The following is a 19,101-nucleotide window of genomic DNA, read 5'->3' on the forward strand; positions in this document are numbered from 1 at the left end:
TCGGGCACCTGGATCTGAACCCCAGCTCCGCCGGTTGCCAGCGGCGTGGTGTGGGCGAGTTCAGCTCCCCCAGGCCCCCCGCCCCCTGGCCCCTCGGCCCTGACTGAGCGTCTGTGACAGCAGCCCAGCGGGGCCGCCCAAGCCCAGCCTCTCACCCGGTCACCCGGAAAGCGGACACCTCGGCCTTGGGAGCCCCGCCTGGCTCTGCAGCTGCACTGGGCTCGGGCGCCTCCTCTCAAGGGCCCTTGGACGTAAGGGCTCAGGCGCTGACAAAACTAACATCTCCTTCTACCTTTCATCCATCCCCAAGACCTCTAGATCTTTCCATGCAAAGTCATAACTGAAACCCAGCCCTCCATCCTGAACCCCGGAGACGTGGCAGCCCCGCCCAAGTGGATTCTTACTAGAAAGACACCCAGCACTAAGTCCCAGGCCTTAGTCCGGCCCGTGTGACCTCCGGGCACTGCGTCATCACGGGGAAGTCAGGGCGCGCCCACTGACAGCTGGGAGCCTTTCCATCTCCCCTCCCCACGATTCCGGGGCGGGAAGGGGCCGGTACTTGCACCTTGAGAGCCGCCCTTCCAAGCCACTTCCCCTGCAGGCCTTGCTCACCGGGTTCCTCGGACAGGGGGTCTGCGTTACACCCTCAGGGCGGCGCTCTCCACTTCAGCTGCACCTGGAGAGCTTAGCCAGGCCTGGGCGGAGCTCAGACACCTGTGCTTTGTCCCAGCTCCCCAGGCGACGCTGATGTGCCCCAAGGCTGAGAAACACTGAGCCACGCCCGAGCGCCCACCCTCTCGCCTCTCCCGGGTCCTGCAGCCTCGAGCAGGAGGTCCCGCATCTGCGCCAGTCCCACAGCTCGGGAGGAGGAGGGGGGTCTGGGGTGCAACGCTGTCAACCCCACCATCAGTGGGTCCTGGGCAGGCTCAGCCCGGAGGGGGGATACTTCCTACCCCTTATGCTTGTTTTCTCAAATGCTGCTTATTATATAAAAACAACCCCAGGGAGCTGGTTATACAAGCAGATTCCTGGGCCCCATCCCCAGAGACGCTGCCTCGAAGCTGGGTAGGGCCTAGAACTCTGCATTCCGACAGCGCCCTGGTGACCGGTGCAGCAGGTCTGAGACCGTCTGCTGGCCCCAGGCACAAAGGATACTTCCACTCCACGATGCTGATGCACGCCCTCCGGATGGGGTTCTTGAGGGTCAGGCAGAGCAGGGCACGGGGCGGGCGCGTGGCCATCGTGCTGCCCTGTTTCTTGGGCTTCCCGTACTGCTGCCGCTTCCGCTGCGTGGAGCTGACCGTGGAGATGGTGGCGTTGCCAGCGCTGCCCATCAGCTTGGCCTGCCGGGCCGCGTCAATGGCTGCCTGCCAGGACAGGGCGGCCCCCGGTGTGGGGATGTGCTCAGGTGCCAGCCCCGCGGCCGCGTTGGCATTCATGTTGGCGTGAGCCGGGCGCGGGCTCCCATAGCTGGGACCTGCAGGAGAGAACAGGGGACAGCGGTCACTGGGGGGAAAACAGGAGAGCTTATGATGTGCTCTGGATCCCAGGCTCACAATTTGTTTTTTGAAGTCTCATTTCAACCACAATTCAAAAAGAGCCATGTACCACAATGTTCACTGCAGCACTATGTACAACAGGCAGGACATGGAAGCAACCTAAATGTCCATCGACAGATGAATGGGTAAAGAAGATGTGTCACATATACACAATGCAATATTACTCAGCCATAAAAAGAAACGAAATGGAGTTATTTGTAGTGAGGTGGATGGACCTAGAGTCTGTCATACAGAGTGAAGTAAGTCAGAAAGAAAAACAAATACCGTATGCTAACACATATATATAGAATCTAAAAGAAAAGGTACTGATGAACCTAGTTGCAGGGCAGGAATAAAGAGGTAGACATAGAGAATGGACGTGAGGACACGGGGTGGAAAGGGGAAGCTGGAACCAAGTGAGAGAGTGGCATGGACATATACACACTACCAAATGTAAAATAGCTAGCTGGTGGGAAGCAGCCACACAGCACAGGGAGATCAGCTCGGTGCTTTGTGACCACCTAGAGGGGAGGGGTAGGGAGGGCGGGAGGGAGGCTCCAGAGGGAGGGGATATGGGGACATGTGTATGCATATGGCTGATTCACTTTGCTGTGCAACAGAAACTAACACAGCACTGTGAAGCAATTTTACTCCAATAGAGATCTATTAAAAAAAAATGGCCTATTTCAAACCACTGCAGGAGCCAGGGAGGTGGCACATGGAAACATCAGTGTGTGACGCTGGGAATCTGCTCTGGTCCTCGTTCAGTCTAGGTCAGCTGTGTGACCTTGGACACACCACACCCCTCGTGTTAGGTGAACAAGACACGAGATGTATTGCATTACAACCTTTACGGACCTCAGAAACAGTGAGTGGAGGATGTAGAAAAAGACAAATATGCAATGCAACACATGTCAATGAAAATACATCCTTGTAAGAACACATACAAATAAAGTAGAAGAGAATGGCTATTTATGGAAGGTGAGGCGGAAAATGAGAATAGGCGCGTGGGGACAGAAAAGAAGAATGAATGAATGAATGAGAGCCACTGCATGAATCAATGCTAACAAACGTACAATGAATTGAAGGGTATAATTCACTCAAATCTCTGCACCTAAGTTCCAAAAGATAAAAGTAAGTCTGATACATGAAGGGGATGGACCCAAGCAAGGTCACATCCAGGTACCTCAAAGCCATGTGGCGATGGGAGTTGTTGGATAGGAGGGTGGGGGGCTGTGACGGTTTTGAATCAGGAGCTCCTCTGACATGCTCCCATTGAGAAATAGGATCTACCCGCCCTCCTCCTGACAAAGGGTCGGCCTCTCGTGACCGTTTTGACTGGTAAAGTCCAGCAGAGGTGACAGCAGAGATTACTTCCAAGGCTAGGTCGAGAACTCGCAACACCAGCCCTGGGCCGCCATGCTGTGAGGAAGCCCAGCCAGTCAACGTGGGGTTGGGGGGTGGGCATCCCAGCCAGCCCCCAGCTGCTCCAGCCACCGCCTGACTGCAACCCCACGACAACACCCCAAGCCAGAACAGCCCAGCGAGACCTTCCTGAACTCCCAACCCGCAGAAGCTGGGAGACAGCACGGTGTTTGCTGCAGAAGCCACTTGTCTTCGGTGGCTCATTACACAGCGTTTGGTGCCTGGCAAAGGGCGCTGTGTGTAGTGGGGGGCGACCAGAAAGAAGGAAACCTGGGTAGGAACCAGTGAAATCCAGCACAGAAGCATCTGCATGGCTCTGGTCTAAAGGCAACAGAAGCCTCCAAGACCGTCCCTATGACACGGCGCGTGTCTGGTGGGTTCTCTCCCGTCAGCTCGGGGGGCACCTCACCCCAGAATCCTACAAGGCTTACCAAGGGATCAGCTCAGCCTGGGCCCCAGATCAGACACATGACCTTGAGACTGGCCGGCTGGGCAGGTGCCCCAGGGTCAGGAGATGCCACAGAGAGTGGGGTGATTACTGTGGGCGGAGAGCCTGGCATCTGGAGGCCACTTCAGTCGCCTGGGAGACTGTGGCTGGAGCCCAACCAGCGGCACGAATGTCACCTGCAAGCCCCTCCACCCCACGATGACCCTCTTCTCTGCTTCATGTGCACAAGGCTCCTCCCGGGAAGCTGCTGGCCCGGGACACACTGCCCCGTGGGGCCCTTCTCTCTCCTCCCTGCCACGGGCTGGGTCCTCGCCCAGCCCCCTCCCCCCAGCGCACATCCTGGGCTCGTCCTTCTAGGTTAGACCTTCAAGGCAACTTTTGCTGCCGGTGTGACCCCCTCAGCCCCACTGCCGGCCCTGTCCACGACGGGGGCCAGTGCAGAGATGAGCACATGACTCAGCTTAGCCTCAGAACCCAGACACACTCCATCCTAGAAACAGGCTCTGAAAACCACTGGGCACCTGCATCCAGCCACACCTGATGCCCGCCTCACCCTGAGCTTTCCAGTTTTCTTCCTTAGGTAACTTCGCTTAAGCTAGTTTGAACTGGATTTCTGTCCCTTGCAACCAAAAGCGAACGAATACGTTTGCTCGTACCTGCCTGGGCTGTCATTCCTCCCAGCTTCCAAAGTCTATGTCCCTTCCATCATCACACCAGTGACACACAGTAAGTTTCCAGTTTTATGCCAACTGACCGACGTGACCACCAAAACGCTGTACCTCAAGGATTCTGGGACTTTTCTGAGCACGAGAGAAAGGTGACAGATTCGTGATGTCTGCCGGGGGCACGAGAGGGAGGGGGACGGCATCACAGGTGTGCGCTTCCCACCCCGCAGGACCCCAAGATGAGCACTTCGGGTCCACTTAGGTACCAGCTGCTGCCGCTTCCCTGTCCGCTGACAGCCGCCTCCGGCACCGTCGCCATGTGGTCCCCGTGGCACTGGAGCCCCACCGCCACTGCTGGGCCTCGTCCTCAGTTCACTGCCTGGCCCCAACCTGACACCAGCTCCATGTCACCATCTAGGACGTCGGGAGCCGGAGGACCCAACCCTTCCCACCGGGGGTCTCATCTGTCACGCACCTGCCGCCGTCCTCCCTGTGTGTGTCTGAAGCCTAAAGCAAGCGGGACCCCGCGAGGCCGGGCCTTCGCCTTTCGTATGGGAGCCCCAAGGAAGGGACGCGAAGCCTCCAGGCGCCTGCAGCACGAGCGGCGCCGTGACAGCCAGCCAGGTGAGTGTTTCCACCACACACGAGGGCGAGGGCGCCGTACTCGCTGGAGGACGAGCTCCTCCTGGGGTTCACAGCCTGAGGGTGAAGGGGCTGCACTTCTGACCCCAAGAACACCCTCCGTGTCAGAGGCGATCTTCATGGGGCGGCGCCCACCACACCACCCACCCTGGGGCCTCCGGGATGGAGGCGGATGGACAGACGTGCTGCCCTGGACCGAGCCGGTCCGGCGTGGCCGGATCGCGTGTCTCACCGGCTTCACCGGCGAGGGCTGCGACCCTTAGCTTGCCCGTTTGGTCTGTGGGAAACCACCTTCCTTCCTAGACCCCCGGTCTGGCCATGACCATGCTGAACAGCGTCTGCTGGAGCTCCTGGGCCGGCCGTCCTCTTCCCTCGCGTCGGGAAAGCGGCCCTGGCTCCACCCTGCCGGACTGTCCGGGTCTCCGCGGTTCTCTCCTGACACGAGGCCTCGACACCACCCCTCCCGCAGACCCTGGCGGCCACACCCCGGCGCTCCCGGAACGCCTGGACGAAGTGCGAGACGAAGGCGGGAAGCGGCAGACAAGAGCTGACGTCATCAGCGCCAAGGCCGGGCTGGGTGCATCCCGGGGCCCCGAGGCAGCGAGACCCGGAAAGCCTGGCCTGGGGGGGCCAACTTCAGGGCCACCCGAGCCCTGGGCGATGACCTTATTTATGCTGTGAGCCGTTCCCAGAGCAGTGGGGGGCTAACTTCAGGGCCACCCGAGCCCTGGGCGATGACCTTATTTACACTGTGAGCCTTTCCCAGAGCAGTGGGACCTCTCGGGAGAGGTCCATCTGGAGAAGCACATACGGATAAGCCCGTGGGGAAAAGTGGAATGTCAACCTCTCCCCAGCCAGAGGGCAAGAAAACAACCTTCAGTATTTCGGTCCTGGCAGCCCAAGCACTGCTGCAGCCTGTGACATAACGAAGGGCACGGTACACACACACACACACACACACGCACACACACGCACACACGCACACACACACACGCACACACACACGCACACACACACACGCACGCACGCACACACACGCACACACACACACACGAGAGACAGGTGTGGCCCCTCGGGCTGGCCTCCATCCAGGCCGTACCTCAAGGCCCAGCTCAGCCTCTCCTATCACAAGTGACTGTCCCCCACGCCCTGGGACGACTCCCACCCAGGCATGAGGCTCTCAGGACCCCTAGGACCCCCCCGACAAGAGGACACAGTGATCCAGGAATGGCAGGCCCCGCGCTGGCGGAGCCGGAGCAGAGCTAGGGAGGAAGGGAAGCAGCTCTGTGTCTCTGACGGCTTCGGTTAGCAGGAAATAAGCACCCGACGCAAAGAGACCAATTTTCAAATTATAAAGCTGATTCAGAGCTCGGTCCTCTGGCTGCCAGCTGAAACGATGCCACCGTCTAAGTCTGCTCTGGCTCTGCCTTCCTGGACGATCTGCAGGAGCCCAGGGCGGCCCAGCAGACCAGGCCGCACACACAGGTGGGCCCCACCGCGGACCAGGCTGCACACAGGTGGGCGCCACCGCGGACCAGGCCGCTCACACAGGTGGGCGCCACCGCGGATGCCTTCCTTGTACGGGAGCAGGTTGACTCCCACTCGTGAACCGGCTCCGCCCCCCGGGGCAGCTCCCCAGGCCGCACACAAGGAGCCAGGACGAGGCCCCGGTCGGCCTTGGCACGGGCTGCTCTGCCAGGGCCCAAGCTGGGAGATGGGCTCCCCGGGGCCCCTGCAAGGGAGGCGTGGTGCTGGGACCTGGAGCTGCTCAGGGATGAAATCGAGCGACTTTCTTTAATCTGCGTCCATCCACGCACCTGCCCCAGGGCCGCGTCCCAGAAGAGGCCCAGCATCTGCTTGCTAAGGCTCGTGATGACGACGTCACGGCGACGGTGACCTGGGAAAGCGCGGGATCAGCCCGTCGGCGCCCGAGAGGACAAGCTTTCCCAGGCTCCCTGCTGACCTCTCTGCTGTGACCTCCAGGGAGCACTCCGGCGAAGAGGCTGTGAGAAACGATGTCTATCTCCGGTGCCGCTGGCCTGGTCCAGGCCACCACCCATGTCTTGCCCCAGATGCTGCAGAAGCCCTGCCGTTTCCCCCACTTCTCCTGCCCGTCCCCAGTCCAGTCTCCATGCAGCAGCCAGAGTGACCTTTCAGAAATACAGGTTATGAATCAGGCCCTGTCGTCCTCCCAGTCAAATCTCTTCGCAGTCCAGACTCTGCCACAGGCTGTGAGCCTGCAGGGGCGGCCCTGCCTGCTTCTCAGAACTTCCTCGCTCTCAGCCTGGTCCAGGCACGCCTGCCGTCCTGGCCCCATTTCACTCAGACAAGCTCAGTCCTTGTCTGCCCCAGGACCTTTGCATGTACTCAGCATGTGGTTCCCCCTGCTCCCTGCTTGGGAATTCCTTCGCAAATCCCCTCCCGACCCCACAGTGTAAACGGGCAGACCTCCAACCCCGGCGGCCAGCGTGACCCTCCCCATCTCCCTTCTACATTATCCCTCAGTAGAGAAGCCCAACCGCCTGGCACGAGAAAGGGACCCCCGGTTAGCCATGTGTGTGTAAGGGGTTCAGGGCTACAGGCCGGCTTCGTGAGCACGACCTCCCCCTCTGGCCTCAGTACATGCAGCCGTGAACAGAGGGAGTGTCTCCCAGCGGCCAGGCTTTGTACACACAGCACAACCTCGGCTCATTTATGGAGACGAGAAGCAATCGTGTAGCACCAAGGACATGCTTCCTCTCGGGCCGGGTGCGTCCTGAGGGCTTTGCAGATGCCCGCAGTGACCGGGGCCTCCGTTCCCTTTAAGAGCGAAGCAGCCGACCTGAAACAGAAAGCGAGCTTCTCTGCCCATGAAAGGCCAAACGAGCAGCCAGCCGGAGGCCATTAATCTTCTCCATCTAGTGCGTTTACTGAGATAGCCGGGCGCTCACACAGGGAGGACGCCGTCGGGCGCTCACACAGGGAGGACGCCGTCGGGCGCTCACACGGGGAGGATGCCGTCTGGGCTCAGACGACAGCTGAGGCCCGGGCCATCGCAGCCGGGTGTGCTCCCCCAGGGAAGCCTGGGGTCCCGCTCAGCCCCGGGCAGCCTGCCGGACCGACTAACTCAGAAGCCATCCCCCCTCCTCCTCTGCACGCTCCTGTCCCGCAGAGGCTGGACACACTTTCCAACCTCCCCGTGGCCAGAATGACGCGGCTGTGAGGTCAGCCAGGTCAAGGCCTGAAATGAAACTACATCCAGTGGGGAGGGTGTCCGTGCCACTACTCTCGCCCTGTAGAGACAGAAGGGCTCTGGCGATGGCTTCCCGGTGCCCAGACCTCGGATAAGGTGCTGTGATCCCCAGCGCAGTACCGCCCAGATCCACTTCCTGAAGATCCCAGAGTCCCAGTCCTCTTAGCGACCCAGCTCTGCCGTGTGGTCCTAGGAGCAGTCCCGGGGCCTCGCCTACTGCCCGCTCCCCCAAGCCTTCCAGTCACTTTGTAAACCTTTAAATGCCTGTATTAAGTATTCATCCTCGTAAAACGGCTACGGCAGTGTCTGCTGTAGGTCTGAACCTTGCCCGACATGGTCAGGCTACAGCAGCGCTGTCCTAAGGAACTTCTACATGAAGGAGACGCTCCGTAATTCTGGGGTGTCCAGCGTGGTACCCACCAGGCACTGGCTTTAAGCACTGGCCAGGAGCTAGTGCAACTGAGGAACTACACTTTGAATTGTATTAATATTTAATTTCAGGTAATTTACATTTAAGTACCCTCACGTGGCTAGTAGCCACACTGTGGACGGCACACGTCTACATTTAAAGAGGAGTCGTGGGCTTCCCTGGTGGCGCAGTGGTTGGGGGTCCGCCTGCCGATGCAGGGGACATGGGTTCGTGCCCCGGTTCGGGAAGATCTCACGTGCCGCGGAGCGGCTGGGCCCGTGAGCCATGGCCACTGAGCCTGCGCGTCCGGAGCCTGTGCTCCGCAACGGGAGAGGCCACAGCAGTGAGAGGCCCGCGTACCGCACAAAAAAAAAAAAAAAAAGCAATCAAGACCTGATTCCGAGGCTGCTGGTGGGGTGGATTTTCTGATCAGGAAATAACCACTCTCTGCAGAAAGACATACTTTCAAAGCATACAAGATCCTATGAGCCAACAAACAACAGAAACAAAAAGTCATTTTTCAGGGGTTAACACTCTCGACAGACGAATAAGAAACTGGGTTTCCCAATGGGCAGATGGGGAAGCTGACGTTTCCCCCAGCCCAAGCTGGGCCCACGAGAGCCCAGGGACATCCCAGCTGAAATGCAAGCCCTCTCCCCAGACCAAGCCCCCAGAGGGTCTCCTGAGCGTGTCAACCGTGAGCTGTACGTCTGCCTCCTTCTCTTAGCTGGGCTATTACTGCACTATTTTCAACGGTCTCCTGTCGGTCCCTCCGCCCTCCTCTCCCCACATCCTGCTACACACACAGTTCACGAGGGATGACGATGCTCAGAATGGGCCCTGGACCACAGGAGTCAAATCTGCTCTGAAACAAAGAGACAGTGAGGGACCAGGGACATCTGCGGCCGTCTCCTCAACTCGACCCATCGGGCGCTGCCTTAAATAAACCCGCCTCTTTTCTGTGCTCCATCACACCTCCATCTAATGACGGGGCAAAGGCAGAGAATCTAGAGCGCTTTGGAAGCCCAAGCCAACGGGGAGGGCGTAAGGGGACCAGCATTCTCACCTTCCAGAGATCCCGCAAACAAAACCTGCCCTCTGCTCTCCATGGGGCAGCAAGTCCAAAGGAAAGAGAATCCAGAGAGGGACTCACATGGAAGCAAACTGGCCTCCATCTGCAGAGGACCCTAACCAGAAAGCCATGCCCCTGCGGTACTCAAGGTCACACTGACCTCAGAGAACAGAAGGAAGAAGAACAGCCAGAAAGCAAACCGACAGAGTTGCTGAACCACGCCCCGCAGCCAAAGGTCGTCAATTGCCAAGAGTGAGAAAACGCTTCTCCTGCTTATATCCAAGCAGGGGGAAGGGGCACGTCGCACCCTCCTGCTATTTGAACGAAGGCACCTGTCACCACCTGGTGACAGCAAACCTAAATTACAGGACCTAGTGGAGAATTCCCTCACGTTTACTGAAAGTCAGCCTTTCAGCTTTTTAAGTGTCACCGCAAAGTAGCCTTTATAGTAAAACACAAGTAGACCAGCCCTGGCTGAGGTCAGGTACCAGCTAGAAAAAAGGGAAATCCTCCAGGTCGCCGATGTCTGGGGACGGGAAGGGTGCAGAAGACGGGATGAGGGCCACAGTGGCCTGGCAGAGCACCCGTGGGACCCAAACACCGACTCCCCCTCCTGTGCTTCGGCCAATGAAAGCCTGAGGAGTTGAGGGGCCCCCCTCCGATTCTCCCAACGAGCTGTGAGCCCCCTGCGAGCAGGAACCAGCTCTGTGGCTTCTGAAATCCGAGCACAGCAGTCACCCAGGCGGTGCTCAAAGCACAGCGCCTGCACGGAAGCTCTCTGCAGAATTTCTGCTTAGGCTTCACAGATATTTATGCAGAAGTCCACAGAGACGATGCTATTCGATTCTTTAGATCAGTATGGTCGCCGTATGGTGAATGTGGTTATGTCCTTGTTAAGGGGAGGTTTGTTTCCTGTCCTACACCAGCAGGGAAACCCCAAGAAGCAGGGCCCTCACCCACCCTACTCACCACTGCTCCCCCCAGCCCAGAGATGCCTGGATGTGACGCACGCTCACTGAAAGTGTGCTGAACGGATCAATAAGTGGATATTGGCAGAAGGTAACTGTCCCGTGATCTTTTCTCCCTTAACATTCATCACTTAGACTCTGGCCCCATGATACTGAGGGGTTTGCCGCTTTGGCCCCATTTTATTGGAAGGAAAACAGAGACACAGGGAGACCACACCTTTCCCAATCACCAGAACTAGAACATGGGAGGCAGTGCTACCTTGCGAGGACAGTTTTTAGTAGATTCAGTGGACCCAACCTAGTTCCTTCTCACCATCTGGGAGGGTGGGGGGCAGAAAGGCTCGCTTCCCTCACTGATGCTCACCTGCCCACTTCTTTCACCCACTGAGGGGGGACGGGCACCTCTGGGAACCAGCAGTAACCAGCTCTGACTCAGAGGACCGGCGGGAGAGCCCTGCGGAGGCTCGGAGCCCAGAGCTCAGACCCAGACCCTCGCGACCGACAGCACGCCCACTCCGCAGGAGAGAAGGTCTGCTGAGCCCAGAGCCCCGCCAGCCCCACCGGGGACCCTTCCCAGGCCCCTTTCGCTGCGCCCACCACGGGTAAGTATCCACCACGGTGTGAATTATACCAGCACCAAACTGGAGATCCCCCAAAGCCCACCACTGGGGCACTGGTTAGATAAACCAATGCAGATCCACATGATAGAATTGTAGGAAGCCATAAGAATTATGTTTTTGAAAAATAATACACAGAAGGAAACCCAGAAAGGAGCGGATATACGTGTATGTACAGCCGATTCACTTTGCCGTACAGCAGAAACTAACACAACATTGTAAAGCAACTCTACTCCAATAAAAGCTAATTAAAAAAAGAAAAATAATATAGAAAAAATTTTTACAACGTAATATTAAGCAACAGCGTCCAAGAAGTGTATACCGTAGGACCTCAATTTTATAAAAGACTTTTTTTATAGGAGAAAGGCTAAACGGAAACTAAACAGAAATAAAGTATAAAATAATTTATTATTTTTAAAAAACAGAAATGTTATTAGCGGTTATCTTCAGGTGACGAGTGACATTCATTTGCGCAGAGGCAGGTCAGCCGGGCACACAGGGCCCTGGACTCAGAAACCAGGCGGGCTGCATTCCGGCCCTGTCAGTTACAGCCCTGTGACTGGCCCGGCCACCTGACCTCTTGGTACCCGAGATTCCTCCCTTGTGAGACGGAGATAATAACAGAGGCTATCGCACCTGAGTTAATAAGGGACACCTCTCAGAATAGTGCTCAAGAGCAAGGCCCTTGTAAGTCCCAGCTCTTGCTTTCATTAGTGTATTTTCCAAATTCTGTACACTGAATAATTCTTTGGTAATCAGAAAGAAAAGCGTTGTGATTTTGTCTGATTGTTTAAGTACGCTTCCAAAATGACCGTGGCCAAACCAGCATCAGATTCTTGTCCAGCTGCTGACCACCCATGGGGGGCAGTGCGCAGACCCCACCTGGTGAACCAGCCACCCTGCGGCCTCTTCCCCCCAAACTCCAGCACATCAGGAAAACACGGCACCTGCCCACAGGCGCGGAGGAGCGAGAAGTCCCGGGGTGGCCCTGCAGCCCCTCTGTGCGCCCCTCTGCCGACCACAACCTGCGCTCAGGACTGAGGGTCGTTGGCACCCGTGTCTCCACCTGCAGCTCTCTGTACACAAAAGGATCCAGGTTTGGGATAAAGTGAAACAGGCGATTTGGAAATTAGCCGAGAAACATGGGCAAGATCCTTTCCTTTTCCTCGTCTTCTCGACCTTTAATAACAATTTCGTGTAATATCAGCTGGGCTCCATGAGGTCTGAACAGGTACGCACACACGCGGGGAGAGGACTCCTGGATCCCGTCCCCGGGCCTGAGACGTGCCATCCCATAAACGCAAGCCCTCCGGAGAGGTTCTAGCAGAACCAGACGTGAGAGGGAGGAAGCGGCTTTCCTCCAGCCTCACGGTGTCAGAACCCAGGCCACCGACCCGGTGACCATCACTCACACCCCCAGCCGCCCTGCCGAGCACCCAGTGACGTACTCTTCTCTGGGCCTCAGCTTACTCATCTGTAAAACAGAGATGAGAATGCATTCCTCACATGACAGTCGTAAGGACTAAATGAGATTCTACCCAAATATGAAGCGTTACTTAATGAGAATCACTCCACACACGCCCGCATGTAAAGCCCCAGGGCACCAAAGGAGAGGAACGCATCTTCAGGGATGTGAAATAAAACACAAAAGCTGCTTTATAAAAATTCTTTTAAAAAGACTTTTTCCTAGAAGTAGCCCCTCCTTGTTAAGAAACCGCCTCTTAAAAAGTGCTGTATCCCACACACAAATACTGATAGTGTCCGTTTGTGAAAAAGTGAACCTATCCAGAGAATACGGAGAATTCCACAGATCCTTGAAGACCGTGCTCCATTTCCCAAGGACCCTCCGTCAGGGGAAGGCTCTGAAACTTCTCCATCGTCCGCGGGATTGCACGGTGCGGGGGGAGGGGTCCCGCACATATTTACACACTACACACATGACACACACGAATACACGCACACTCGGCACTCTGTCCTCCTCCCGGACGTCGCCAATTCTCACCCGGGTGGGACAAGAGCAGCGCGTGACGTGACTCCTCTCCACTCACAGGCCGCTTCATAGCCACGCTCTGGTAAAGCATAACCCTTCTCTCATTTAGCCAAGTCGATGCCATGCATCTCATTCACCCCACAGCACCTCCGCCAGACAGCAGGCAGGCGAGAAGGTGGAAAGGCAACGAGAAGGTAAGCAGGCGGCCCTGAGGCTGTCTCCCTTTGCTAAACATTAGCTGCATGGAAGCACCTTGACGCTCCCCGTTTGCGGGGCAGGGCCAAGCCAGAAGCCAGGAGAGCTGAATTCCAGGCCCTGCTCCATCGCCAGCTGTTCTGGGCACTTGGGCGAATCACTTCTCTCTTTGTCTCCTAACTTCCTCTTCTTCAGAGGGAGGGGGCTCAGCCAGTGACCATGAAAGTCCTTCCGGCTCAGATACTCAGCTCCCAGAGCCCCGGGGTCCCGGCCGTCACGCCTCCCCGGCCGGTCCAACTCCCACGAAGTTCCACGGTGCCCGGGTCTCCTCCCCGCTGGCCTCAGGACGAGGGCCGAGAGGGTGCAGCCCACCACCCACTGCCCTCTGCTCACTGGCTGGTGGCCCGGGAGAGGGTGCTCAGCCGTCCTCAGTGGCTGCCCCCAGCTGGCCTGGGCTTACAGGGTACGTTCAACCTCAGGGCCATGCAGGCAGGAAGGGCAACCCAGAGAGCACGGCCCTCCAGCCCTTGTTTCTTTCCTAGTTTGTCATCCCAGGATTCCCCAGGACTTCAGGGGCTCAACAGGGTCTACACGGAGGTCCTCAAAGCCAGAGAGAGCGCTTCACACCCATTAGGATGATGGCATCAAAACACCAGAGAAAACAAGCGCTGGCCAGGGCATGGAGAAAGCAGAGGGCTGTGCACCATTGGCGGCAAGGTAAAACGGTGCAAATCTGATGGAAAACAGCACGGTGGTTCTTCAAAAAATTAAACATAGACTCACCATCCAATCCAGCAATTCCACTTATGGGTATTTATCCAAAAGGAGAAAGTGGGGACACCCATGTTCACAGCAGCCTTATGCAGGACAGCCGAACGGGAGAACCGGCCCGAGTGTCCATCAACAGACGAATGGATCAACAAAATGTTCTACGTATGATGGACTGTTATTCAATCTTAAAAAGGAAAGAAGTTCTGACGCAATGTGTCAGACGCTTCAACCTGAAACCTTGAGGACAAAATGTTCAGTGAGATAAGCCACAAAAAGACAAGTACCGTATGATCTACTTACAGGCGGCCCTTAGAGCAGGCAGGTTCACAGACACAGAAAGTACCATGGGGGCTGCCAGGGGCTGGGGGAGCGGGTGGGGAGCTAGTGTTTAATGGGGACAGAGTTTCATCTGGAAGACGAAAAAGTTCTGGGGATGACGGTGGTGATGGTAGCACGGCAATGGGAATGCACTGAATGCCATTAGATTATGTGCTTTAAAAAGGTTACGACGGTACGTTTTGTGTTGTGTCGGTTTTATGTAATATTAAAAAAATAAAAAATTTAATTTAATTCCGTTTCCTTTTAAAAGCCAAAGAGGAATGAGTGTTGGACTCAGAGAACGTGGAAGAACAGTCCAAGAGGAAGGACACCTGGGCAGGCGGGGCCCCCTCCTCTGGGGAAGAAAGCTCAGGTGTGAGGATCCCACGAGCCCCAGCCTGTGCCCGGCTCTGCCCGGCCGCGGTGGGTCCTCTCTGCAGCCCACGCCCAGCCTGCGCCCGGCACAGCAGGTATAAAGAGACGTGTCTGCTGAGGGAATCCACCTTCTCCCCCGTCCTGAGACTTCCCGTTGCCAATGACAATACCACGTGGGACTGAGGCTGGGACCGACTTACCCACCGAGCCCTCCAGGTCTTCCGGAACTCAAGTCCAGGCTCTTTCCTCGGGGCCTCCTGAGTCCCTCCCTCTGCATGCACGGTCTCCTGTCCCTCTTGAGCCCCACTCGGCCTTTGCCCTTCCTTGTCCTTGGGTTTTTCTGACACCTTCCAGACCAGGAGCCTCTGAGCCCTCTCGGCCTTCACTCCATCCTCTCCCCGAGGAGGACAGAGGAGACACTGGGTCCTGGTGTGGGGCAGCGGCTGCCACCCAGGGGGTCCTCGGGGCTGCCCGGATGCCTCAAGTGCATCCACAGGCCAGGCCAGGCCACAGGGAGCTGGGGAGTTGGGAAAGTCCATCTTCAGGAGCCCAAGGGGAAGGCAGAGGTCAAGGCACTTCCAGTTTTCATCCCAGAACTGAGCGATGATTCGTGGAGCAGAAACCGGGGCTGCAGAAACGCTGTGAAACCACAGGTCTGTAGCACTGGCCCCGTTGAGGTGACTGTCCTCCAAACAGGTCCATACGTAATTAGGAGGCTGACAACTTTTGTGACAAGTCAGATCTGGGGCTGGTCCACGGAGCCAGCGGGGCAGCGGGAACGCGGAGGGTGTGTGGAAACCCTGGGTGCTGGGGACAAACCAAGAAGCAATTGAGGGAATAAGGGAGCCGGAGAGGAAGCAGGAGAGCCTAGTGGTGAGAGCGCCGAGAAGGAGCCACTCGGGACCGAAGCTCACGTTCCCTCCGAGCCCGGAGCACAGGCAGGTGGGCGATGTGCCTGAGGCCTGGGACGCTCTGAGCTGTTCCAAGGGTTTTAAAACCCTTGCAAGCCCTTAGCGGGTGCAGCCATTCGTGAGGCCGCAGTGGACGGCAGCCATTCATTGGGGTCCTTTTACTGTTGACCTTGCTGTCAAGGGAGCTGAACCCCGGGCCTGCAGCAACGAGGGGGAGGCCACCGGGCAGGATGCCGGCTCTCAGCCCTCGACCCTCCACCCCTGGCAGCTCTCCTCCTCGTCAAGGAGACGGAGGACGAGGTGTGCTGGGCCTGGGTGCATGTCTCCTCCCCTCCACCAGAGGCTATGTGACTCTGGACCAGTTCAGCCCTGCTCTGGGCTTCGGTCAAGTTGACCAACGGACCCCGAAGGCCCTGTACCCAGTTCTGCATTCCCTGATTCCAGAACTGGCATGTGGGTGGCGGAAGAGTTTATTGTTCGGGACGTGCTGGCGAAAGGAACAGGCTTTCCAGACGGCGCCCCCTCCCCACCCCTGAGTTCCTCCCTTTAATGCTAATAAACGCTTGAATCTGAAAAGCACCACAGACACAGCTGATGGACAAGGATGGCCGTGACTCCAAGAGCAGGGTGTGCGATGCCTGCTCCCCACGGCGCCCAGCCCCCGGGCCCCTGTCGCCTCTCCAAGCTGTTCTTCCTGGCCCAGCTGATGCCCTGGAGCCACAACCCCCGGAGCGTCAGTCCCCCTTGGGCGTCTGACTCAGTGGGAACCTGTCAACATTTGATTTTCCCCATCTGTGAAATGGGGACATGACAACTGGCCAATGGGGGCAGAGCAGACGTGGGACCTGGATGGTGAGTCACCTGTCTCCACACACGTCCAGGAGGGGACGGGGCCCGTGGGCCACTTGCCTGGCTCTGCTCTCTGCACTCAGCATCCCACCAAGAAGAGCGTCCTTTCCATAGAAAACAGACTGGACCACACACAGCTTTGCGACGGGTCGTGCCCCGGCCGCCGGCATCTGAGACCCTGTGCGCTGACCCCAGGGATGAAAGGCCGTTTTCCTCATAAAACTATGGGATTGGGGCTCCACTCAGGATGGTCGGTGCCCCGTCCAACCTCCTGGTTGAGCCAAGCAGTTACGAAACCCCACCCACTGACCCCAAGTCACCAGAGATCAAGCAAGTGTGGGAAGGGGTCACGACGGGGGGAGGGAGAGCTGCCCGCCTGGGATACAGGGTCGGGACAGCAAGCGCCCCATGACCGGGCACGTTGGGCGCACATGCACGCACACATGTTGAAGGAGTGTGTGCAAACACGCGTGTCCCCAGCGTGCAGCGTGCAGGCGTAGCTAAGTGTGCACGCTGGCCCTGTGGGTGGAGGACAGGGCCTCTAAAAGCTGGAGAAGGCAAAGAAGCAGGTTCCTCCCCAAGAGCCTCCAGAAGGCGTGGAGCCCATTTTGGACCTCTGACCTCCAGAATGATGCTCCTTAAGCCACTAAGTTTGTGATGATTCGTTACAGCAGGAAAGGGAAATGAATACACCCAGCATCTCACCTGGGTAAAACCACTGCAAACTGAAACAGCAGGAAGAGTTCAGGGGTCTCGGTTACTCGGCCGACGGCCGCGAGCAAGCCCCACCCTGGGGCTTCCTGAGGGAGGCCCTGCTGCTCTCGGCCTCTGCTGGGGCTGGACTGGTCTGGCCATCTCTGCCGACGCCAGATGTCTGGGGAGATGGGCAGGACAGAAACAAAAGCCTCCAGGTACTGATTTAAAAATGGACAAATGACTGGAATAGATATTTCTCCAAAGATGATATACAAACGGGCAAGAAGCACATGAAAATATGCTTAACATCACTAATCATCAGAGAAATGCTATCAAAACCACAGTGAGATACCGACTCATCCCCGTTAGGACGGCTACTGTCAAAATCCCAAAACAGGGGCTGCCCTGGTGGCGCAGGGGCTGAGAGTCCACCTGCCGATGCAGGGGACACGGGTTCGTGCCCCGGTCCGGGAAGATCCCACATGCCGCGGAGTGGCTGGGCCCGTGAGCCATGGCCGCTGAGCCTGTGCGTCCGGAGCCTGTGCTCCGCAACGGGAGAGGCCCGCGTACCGCAAAAAGAAAAAAAAAAAAAGAAAGAAAAACAAATTCCGAAAACAACAAGTCAGGGTGAAGATGTAGAGAAACTGGAACTCTTGTGCTGATGTGAATGTAAAACAGTGCAACTACCCTGGAAAACAGTATGGAGGGTCCTCAAAAAACTAAAAGTCGGACTACCACGTGGTCCAGCAATCCCACTTCTGGTCATTCACCTAGAAGAGTTGAAGCCGTATCCATAAGAGATACAGGTACACCCACGTTCACGGCAGCGTGACTAACAAAAGCCAACAGGTGGACGCAGCCCAAGTGTCCACAGACAGACAGACGGACGGATGGATAAGCAAAATGTGGTCCCTCCATACAATGGAACGTTATCCGGCCTTAAAAAGGAAGGAAATTCTGCGGCAGAGGCTACAACAGGGATGAACCTCGAGGACTCCACTGAGTGAAACAAGCCAGACACAAAGAGACAACGACTGTATGACTCCACTTACGTGAGGTCCCTGGAGGAGTCAAGTTCACAGACACAGAAAGTAGAAGAGTGGGTCCCAGGGGCGGGGGCAGGGCGGTGAGGAGTCGTCATTCAATGGGGACAGAGTTTCCGTTTTTCAAGAGGAAAAAGTTCTGGAGATCCATCTCACAGCAGTGCGAATATACTTCACGCTACTGGACTGTACGCTTAAGACTGGTTAAGAGAGTTAAGCTTCACGTTTCGTGTTTTTCACCAAAATAAAACAAATACAAAACTCATTCCATTCTCCGAGTGTATAACGTGCACCCAATGAGCCCGGCACGGCCGGTGTGACGGTTCCCAGCCCTGCCTTCAGCTGGCTCCGCAGGCCTGTCCTGTTTACACGTGTGCCCCCCAGGGGACCGTGAGCTCTCCAAGGACAGGAGTCACGTCCAGCCACCCCAGGGCCTCCCTCGGCCCCGAGTGGCGTCATACACGCAGGAGGTGCCCCACGGACAGTTGGCGGCTTTGCTCTTTCATAAGGGTGTGGCCTTAGCTTCCTGCAAATTAATCCCATTCTTTGCAAGTGGTGCCTACGCTAGCGCCACCCCCACCTCCTCCACCCCCGTCCCCCGCCCACCGCAGGGTCCGGGGCCTCAGCGCGGGGCAGGGAGCGGTGGGCCGGGGCTCGCGGAAGAGGCCCCGGCTGTCGGTGAACACGACACAGCTGTCCTGCACGCGCTCACAGGACACCCCGTCTCCACCCCGCCCGGCCTTCCCCACGTGGCATGGAACAGGTGAAATCGCTGGGGAACCCAGAATCAGAGGCAGAGCGGAAGGGTCGCCGCGGCGAGCGGGGAACCGCTTCCGTTTGGTTAGACTCTGAAGCGCAGAGTCTCGGAGCCCCACGCCCCAGCCGCCGAAGCGCCCCGCTTGAAATACAGCATCTCCTGGACTCATCTGAGAACATC

At 57.3% G+C, this 19,101-nt stretch overlaps 1 protein-coding gene across 1 annotated transcript in view; it reads right to left on the reverse strand.

Moving 5' to 3' along the window:
* CACNA1C (calcium voltage-gated channel subunit alpha1 C) overlaps positions 1–19,101 on the reverse strand; it is a 457,945-nt gene that overhangs the window by 407,666 nt on the left and 31,178 nt on the right. The window contains exon 2 of the mRNA XM_060024050.1: positions 1,156–1,477. Within this exon, the coding sequence (XP_059880033.1) occupies positions 1,156–1,477 (322 nt within the window). The remainder of the gene's footprint in view (positions 1–1,155; positions 1,478–19,101) is intronic.

Source organism: Delphinus delphis, chromosome 11 (genome assembly GCF_949987515.2).
Source record: "Delphinus delphis chromosome 11, mDelDel1.2, whole genome shotgun sequence".
Taxonomy (NCBI): domain Eukaryota; kingdom Metazoa; phylum Chordata; class Mammalia; order Artiodactyla; family Delphinidae; genus Delphinus; species Delphinus delphis.